Source organism: Macrobrachium nipponense, chromosome 40 (genome assembly GCF_015104395.2).
Source record: "Macrobrachium nipponense isolate FS-2020 chromosome 40, ASM1510439v2, whole genome shotgun sequence".
Lineage (NCBI taxonomy): Eukaryota > Metazoa > Arthropoda > Malacostraca > Decapoda > Palaemonidae > Macrobrachium > Macrobrachium nipponense.
Window position 1 is genome coordinate 42,097,313 of NC_061101.1, and position 8,836 is coordinate 42,106,148.

The 8,836-nt window shown below is 41.5% G+C and overlaps 1 protein-coding gene across 1 annotated transcript in view; it reads left to right on the top strand.

The window, feature by feature from the left end:
- LOC135212221 (gastrula zinc finger protein xFG20-1-like) overlaps positions 1-7,814 on the top strand; it is a 143,635-nt gene extending 135,821 nt beyond the window's left edge. Inside the window, exons 13-15 of the mRNA XM_064245663.1 lie at positions 6,327-6,654; positions 6,796-6,948; positions 7,738-7,814. Of these exons, the coding sequence (XP_064101733.1) occupies positions 6,327-6,654; positions 6,796-6,948; positions 7,738-7,814 (558 nt within the window). The remainder of the gene's footprint in view (positions 1-6,326; positions 6,655-6,795; positions 6,949-7,737) is intronic.
- The last annotated feature ends 1,022 nt before the right edge of the window (positions 7,815-8,836 follow it).

An 8,836-nucleotide genomic window follows, 5' to 3' on the forward strand; every position in this document is an offset into this window, starting at 1 on the left:
CGCTCTAGATGATCTGTCAACGGGGGCGTGACCACAATGTGACTAGACCATATGACCATACTTCTGAGGGCACCGAAGCTAAAACCACCACCTGACCTAACCTATCAAAGTTAGTTCCATAACTTCTAGGCTAATGAAAAAGGAACGCTCCTCAAGCGACCAACCCTTCAAAGTTAAAAGCACACCTATCCCTTTTCTATAAGGAATAGGATTCGTGTTGCTTCCTGCCCCCAATAATATATTCTACGGAAATGTATGGTCCTAGCGACTTACAGATCTCAAATGTCGTCTTCACATCCCGGCGGGAGTGTGAACGCGACACAGAGTTTGCTTCGCTAAAGCGTGGCACTCAGGATGTTACTGAGTGTCATGCTCTGTTGAAATGCTTCCGAGGCCGCGCCCCTCGTACCTCTTGAGCATTCATATTAAGAAAAATCTCAAATCTTTATGCAAACATAATGAATGAGACCTCTTTAAAACAAGAACTCCTTGGCTATGAACCTGCCAGGGTTTTCTTGGACATGAACCAGTCTGGTCTTTTACGGAAACACCGCAGATTGTCGGGAGTGTGAAGCGAAACACAGAGTTGCTTCGCTAAAGCGTGGCACTCAGGATGTTACTGAGTGTCATGTTCTGTTGAAAATGCTTCCGAGGCCGCCGCCCTCACTTCTTGAGCATTCATTTAAAAAAAATTAATGAAGAAATCTCAAAATTCTTTATGCAACATAATGAATGGAGACCTCTTAAACAGAACTCCTTTGGCTATAAATGCCAGGGGATTTTGTCCTTGGACATGAACCAGTCTGGTCTTTTTTACGGAGCACCGCAGATTGTCCGTTGACCTTGACTTTCTATAGTTTTATCAAGATAAAACTTGAGAGACCCTACAGGGCACAGGACTCTAATGCCCTTGCCCAATAATTTGTGCCATACCCTTGGTCTCCAAGCCTTCGGGTCAAGGGTTAAGACCAGGTTTTCGTTCTTATCAAGAACGGAAGGCTTAGAGGACAGACCTCATTATGTCCTTTAAAGCCAAAACCTCTGAAGATGGCTAAAACCTCACTAACCCTCTTTGCCGTGGCTTAGAGCGGTTAGAATATTAGCCTTTCTGGTCAAGTGTATTAAGTTCGCAGAAAGGATAGGTTCGAAAGGCTTTGGATCAGAAAAACTAGACTACGTCTAAGTTCCATGCCGGAACCTTTGATCCAGAGAATTTCAAGATCTCCACAGACCTCAAAGATCGTGAAGCTTTGTTGTTTGACAGAACCGAATCTCTGAGCCTAGAGGCCGTCAACAACATATTTGCATATTCTACAATAGTTAGGACTTCTAGCTTATCTCATACTTCAGACGGAAAGATAGAACCATAAGGAAATTCACAGAGGTCGAGTTGGAGGAATATTCATTTCCCTTCACTTACTCCAGAAACGGCCTCCTCCGATTGAACACTGAAAATAGGCAGCACTGCTTTGCCTTGGCCAAGAGACTGCCATCTCTTGAAGATCTTATCGCTATGTACCGTTGAAGACGAAGGTAGATATTGAATGCAACCTACGTCTTCACAGACGAATCGAGAGAAGGATTCTCAAGATTCTGAACCTGTGCTTACAAATGACTGAAAACGCTAACCGCTATTTCATTGCTGTCCGGTGAGAAGTCGAGTTGCAATGAAAGCGGGGTGGCGTTCTTCAGTAATGAAAACACGGGAAAGCCGCCTGAAGGACTGCTTCTCATGGGCTGAACATTTGGAAGTAGAGCTGTCAGGTCAGAGAGTAGGCGATGTCTTTATGACATATCTGTTAATTCGGGGGTGGGATGAACAATGAACAATTGTACACCTACGAATATGAGATATTTTAAAGACAAACTCAGATGTCTGCAAAATCATTCGCATTATCAGTGCGATGCAGCGGGAGACTTGTACAGACTTCTGTTACCGTGCGGTAAACAGTAAAATGAATAAGTCTAAGAGATATCTCTGTTGAAAATTCTCGCAATATCGAAGGCGATGGAATCTATCGTCACAGCAGTAGATGGTCCTTCATAATTGCGAGAATCCCCTTTAATCAGAGACCTAAGTCCAAGATTGTTGGGCAGAGATACGGTCGGTAGTCAATCAAAGCAGGGGAGAGAGAGAGACATAAACAACCGTGCATCTCGGAGGCCCAGTGATACTGAGCGGCTATCAGGCACAGGCATTTCAATACGCAGTAGCAGAGCCTGAGCTCCCGCGACTCGTCATCCTGAGTGCCAGGTAATCCATATTCCACAAAGGAATGCGTTCGGCTAGAACCACCGAGCATAAAAGATATGCTCGAGTGGTGTTGTCGTGACAACCATAAGTATATAAAATTGAAACAAACTCCTGGGTGGTTGCAGGCAACCCCGAGTTGCAGTTCAATTAGAATACTTCTCGTCTAAGTCGCAATCCGTAGAAAAACTAGGATATGCGCCTACCCTCGGACAATTCAACTGCTTAGTAGAATCATGTCGCGAGGTTAATATACGTAGTATATTTATAGGATTCTGAACAAACGATCTCCATCCTAAATTCTTTCCTTCAAGAAAACAAAATAAGGATTGGAGATCGACCACCTTCGATCTCTATCAAAGAGAGTGAAGGAGAAGTCTTCCTCGAAGGAAAGCTTCAATGGTGAACAGAATACTAACTGCCTGAGTTGCCAGCTACTCCCTTTACGAAGGAATAGGTATGATATTATCGAGCAAAAGGAAACTCTCAAGCCAGGCGTATTTAAACGAAACAGAATTCGCTAATACAGAAGCTGAGTTGGTGTTGTCGTAACAAATACCTGAAGAGTTGTTCTTACTCCGAAAACTCTTGGAAGGTGGAAGGGAGTGCCAAAATAAATACATTAGAACAACAGTTCTTTCGGCTTCTATCCTCGGAGGTAAATACGATATGCGTAAATGACTTGACCCATGCGTTAGCAAAATGACGCAAAGATAAACTACATAAGTATTGTAGTAATTTGAACATCAAATTCTCTACTACATCTTTCCTCGACGAGGAAGAGAGAAAGAAAGGGAAACCGACTGTCCACGTTCTAATGAATGAGACTTTTCAAAAGAACTCCTTGACTCTTTGCCAAGACTCTTTGCCAAGAAAAGGGAGTAATATTCGAATAGAGATCATCAAGGCGAACCGAGGATCGAAAAGGACCGTTCAATCTTAATTGATGATTGGACATAAGACTTCCTGGATCTAGTCTACAAGTCTTTTCTTACTCCCCGGATGAGCCTCTGAAAATGAATGAGAGCTCTTCCGAAATTTGTTAATGAGTTTATCCGCTTAAACGATAAAAACGTTAAAACTCTATGACAATGAGAACTACCCCATTTATGAGGGGTCCCCCACTTAAATGACAATGGGGAAAACGTCCTGACTTGACAAAACTATTAGCACTTTGCTAATAGGGGGAAAACCCTTTAACATGGCCGAAAGTCACCCAGGAATCCGAGTATATAATCTTCCCGATTCTCAAAGAAATCGATGAAGAGGAAAGAGGATCGAAGAAAAAATTCGGGTATGTCTCTCCGCTAACTCCGAATCCTTTTAAAAATTTCTGTAAAGAAATGTCCTCAACAGCAAATAAGACGCCTTCAACAAGTCTTTTCTCTCGCAAAGCGTCCTGCCGCGCTTCCACCGAAGCGTCCTGGCGAATGTCCACAAAAGCGTCCTCATAAGCGTCCTGCTGAGCGTCCTCAAAAGCGTCCTGCTGATCGGTCCTCAAAAGCGTCCTGCCGAGCGTCCTCAAAAGCGTCCTGCTTAGCGTTCTGAGGGCACCGATCCTGGGAAAGCGTCCTGCTGAGCGTCCTCAAAAACGTCCTGCTTAGCTACGAGCGTGTCTGAGCAGAGAAACACCCAGTCTTCTGAACGACGTTCCAGAGAGGAACTCGTTGAGCGCCTTGATGCATGTAAGGCCCGCCAAGAGGCGTCCTGGCGAGCGACCTTGCCAACATCTCAATGTTATGACGAACCGCGTTTTGCGTATGACGTTGAATATTTTTTAAGGGTACGTCCTCATGCGCGTCTACATGGAGAGCCGCACGCTGCTCCTGAAGAGTGTGAACACTAAAGGAAGACGTATGGCTTTCGTCTTCCGCAAGGTGCTTGCCGAGCGTCCTGGAGAATGTCTCTACTTATAGGACGTCGAGCACCTCCAAAAGCTTCCTCACGTCTAAAATTGCCCTTCTTATGCAGACAGAGACATAAGTTGTTTGACTGTGCAAAGCAGCTTGCCGGCCGTCAAAACTTATCAGCTTGCTTTTTCGAAGTAAAGCGAACGTTACATAACGTATACGGAGTGCCATGAGGAGGAGGAGGACAAATACTGAGTTGCTCCTCCAAAAGGTGGAATCAAGAATGTCCTTGATTACCAAATTCTTTTGGAATGCTAGCGAGGTTGAAACAGCTCTAACTTCATGAGCGTTCACTCGCAGGAGGCTCAAATCACTCTTCTGGCAGATGAATGTAAAGCCTCCTTAATAATAAGTAAGAAATGATGTATACATGAGCGTTCACTCACAGGAGGCTCAAATCACTCTTCTGGCAAGATGAATGAGCCTCCTAATAATGTATAAATGATGTATACATGAGCGTTCACTCGCAGGAGGCTCAAATCACTCTTCTGGAAAGATGAATGAGCCTCCTTAAATGTCCCTTAGAAAAGAGCCAGTGCATTCTTCTAAAAGGGAAAATGTGGTCTCTTTACTCTTTCATCCTCTCGTGACGAGAGAGAGGACGTGAAGCGTCCTCTTCTCTAAAGCTTCTTTAGGGGGCGCGAGTCCTTCCGAGAACTCCAACCCCTGTGAGGACGCCTCGGAGGACGAGAAGCAATCCTTCAAGATTCGTGCACGTGCTCGATCTTCGGCAGCCTGGGAAGCGACAACAGGACCTACCGAAAGGAAGCCAGATCAGCATGAAAAACCCGTAACCCTCCTTCGGCTTTTGACATGCCCTCTCCCTGGTTTCCTGGGAGTCCGACAGAGGTCTAGGCCTAGAGGCGTTATGGGGCCGATCTGACGTTCCCTCCTAACGAGAGAGAGGACGTGAAGCGTCCTCTTCTCTAAAGCTTCTTAGAGGGCGCGAGTCCTTCCGAGAGCTCCAACCCTTGCGCGGGGAGGACGCCTCGGACGAGAAGCAATCCTTCAAGATTCGTGCACGTGCACGATCTTTACAGCACCTGGGAAGCGTCAACAGGTTCTGCCGAAGGGACGCCAGATCGGTGGGGAGCCCCCGTAACCCCTCTTGCGGCTTTCGACATGCCCTCTTCCCTGAGTCCTGGGAGTCCGACAGAGTCCAGGCCTAGAGGCATTATGGGGCCGATCTGACGCCCCCTCCACAACACAAGGGGCACTACACTTTCACAACACTGATTGGAGAGCGAGCACTTTAGTCTAAGATTACTTGATGTAATCCTCTAGCAGACACTTCTTCTAGGCCGTAAAGCCATACCACAGGGTTAGGCAAAATAAAAACTTACAGGAGGTTAGAAGGTTCATTATTTCTAACTTCTGTTTACTGTGGAGGAAAACTCCTGATTCTAACACGCTCTAAAATGCGTACATGAAACCTCCTTCTTCCGTAATCAGTCACACTTACACTAATTACATTGAACTTATGCAAAGAAAACATGTAAACGTCATATCTACTAAGTGAGTGTCTACCGAAAGTTCCGGTAGCCTCACCTTACCATGCAGACAACAAAGTCTGAAACTAGGCTAACTAGCTTCAGACATCAAATGCAATGAAAAAATTTACGATAGCGTATGCCTAGCCACAAATCCAAGATAATCGAAAGAATAATTAGGATACTTAAGCGGCTAATGAAGTTTTCAAAATCCTAGGGCGGAGGTCTGTAACAGTTGTTTACCGACCGGCGACAGAAAAAATATGAATAGAAAATGGGAATGTTCCTGATATCCGCCTCCCACGGCGGGAATGGGTACTACCACCTGGCCGCCCACTGCGTGTGCCGCGAATTTTTAAATTCTGTCGGACTTCAGAAAATACAGCTATATATATATCTGTCAGGTAAGTTTCATGAACAAAACGTAGTTTAGTTAGACCTAAATGAATGTTTGTTTTGAGAATATACAGTGTGATCGCTGATACATCTCTTACTACAGTGCTTCAGAGTAGTGTTACAAAGTTTATTGTGGTGTAAAAAATGTAACTCCTAAATGAATTTTTACTGTTTAGTGTGGGGAATTAATTGAAGTAACTCAGTTTTCGTCTATGAAGCTCCTGTAATTATATGATTTTATTGGTATTGTTTTGTTAAATATTTAACATTGTGGTACAGGAATCGCCATCATCACCAACCTCAACAGTGCTAGAAAGCGGAGGTCAGCAGGGAAAGAACATGAAAAGGTCAGTGAAGAAATTGTGTGTGACAGATGCAATTACACAAAAGACTGTTGTTGTACCTTCTCCTGCAGCCATTGTGGAAAACGTGTATTTTCCATTATGGCGTATACTTTGCACTCAGAGAGAAAACCTGTCCCAGGTCCTTAAGCAACGTCGTGAACGCATCAGAATGGCAATCATGGAAAAGAGGCGACGTAAGGAAGGTCTCTTGTCAGAAAGCAAAGAGATTCCTGAATTGCCAGAAGCTCCATATGAATTCCAAGGTAGGTATAAACGGCGCAGCAGTTCTGAGGAGAATGCATTCAAAATTAGAAAAAATGACAGTAGACCTTGGAATTGAGAAACTAAATAAAGAAAGTGAGATTAAAAGGAAAATGTTAGTGATGTTATTGCTCCCGGAATAGATGGAGATGATGATAGTAATTCTGGAAGCTTGACAGATTTATCTACGTTTTCACCTCGCCAAAACATATACCAACAGTTACTGATGCTACCGATGAATAACAGCAATTTAGCCAAGAGACAAGAAAACCCAGAGTCAAGGTTTCATCTTCAGGGTAATTTGTTGGAGTCTTATTTCTTATTGAAACCTTACAAATGAACTTAGAATAATTTGAAACTAAGATTCTATGCAACGTGAACTGGCGATATTAGTCAGATCTTGAGGCTGTGCATTGATGATAAGTTTTCTTGATATCTTTTGCCAAATGTACCTGACTTGTTATATTGTGCCAAAGAAAGGCTAGTGTCAGGGGTGTTTATATGGGTTGACATGTTATTTCTGAAAAGTTTTCAAAAACTGAAATTTATACAGATGTTTTCCAAGCACTGTACTACGTACTGTACTTGTACATTGAAAGCTTGATAGCTTTTTAAAAGGTTTTCTGCTTAAATACTCTATGATACTGTAATTATATAGTTTTTGTTATGTTGAAATGTGAATCTAAATTCCACTACATACAAATTATATATGAATGAAATTTAAAATGTAGTTTATTACAATTATGGCATCAAGCTAGTCAGTTGAAGGTAGTGTAATCTATAAACAGTGATTTAATCTACATATGCAAATGAATAAACCAGGATTGTGATACTGGTATGATGTTTTCTAGAGAACAGTGATAACATGGGATGTGAAGAACAACAATGACAGTCTGCAAGTTATTTGATATGCCAAGATTTATACAGAAATAGGTGACATTTGGTATTCATAAACATTCTTATGGTTTTGCTGTGATTTTGCAAGTGTTTTTATGTTGTTTTGCTTATGCATGTATACTTTTATATAAGGTAAAAAACAAATGGTATGTTGGACATATTTTTATTTTAATTCTGTTTTCTTTTAGTGTTAAGGTTGCAGTTGTCATCTGTTTTATGTGACTGTTTTAAGAGGGACAATCTTTTGCAAGACACGGCAGCATAGCGACATAGCATTTGGTTCAGCTTATTTTGAGTCAGGAGTACTGCTTGGATTGTTAGAATAAATTTTTGAGTTACTCTTCTTGAGAGGAAGGTGGTATAGTTAGTTATATTTTTTTCCTGTGTTCATCTTAGTGGGATTTTCATTTGCGGTTAACTTTAATTTGTTCTCATTTATTATTGTTCGAGATGTCTCACAGTGAAATGATTTAATCTGTTAATCATTAAATTATACTAGAATTAGGATGTCTCAACAGGAATATTCAGACATTGTACATATTTGGCTGAACTTCTTCTTTTGTTCTTCTTTTGTCAGTTTTGTCTTTACTAGATACAGTATCTTTTTTCTCTTATTCTTGTAATATCATCCTATTGATTTGTAATCATATCAAAGCTCTTAATATTTGTTGTTAGAAGGTCTGTTAAACAAATCCTATAGAGGCATTATCTCATAAGTTGAATATAAAACTACAGTACTAAAAGACTGTCCACTCTAATCCTATGTTTTCACTATGTTTTTTCTCTTCATTTTATGGCCTTTTATTATCACTAATATGTTAGCAACTATAAAAGTTACAGTGCCAGACATATGGTATACCCAGCAATGAAGGCTGAAATTATAACTTTAATAGCTGTATACCTATTTCTGTGATTGCCTGATGTTAAGTCATTTTAAGTGTGTGGGTCTCCCTTAAGGAAGTTAAGATATTCATTCTTATAATTAACACGCCGAGTAATTTTAATGTTTGTGGATTTTTCATACATCAGCCAGCTGATAGTCAAGATCTATTTGAATGATCTTGTCAAGTTGCTGTCAAGTTGCAGTTTTGAATTAATAGTATGTACTCGGTTTGCTGAGTTAAGATTATGCCAAAAATTTTACATAAAACCACTTGAGCTTTTGTTGACCATCATCTTATCAGTTCAGAAATTAAATTTCAAATGTCAGAATCAACAATGCTGCCACTTCGTTTCTTAGTAGTATCTACTTTACATTTTTTAAAATAATTTTAGTGCCGTACATTA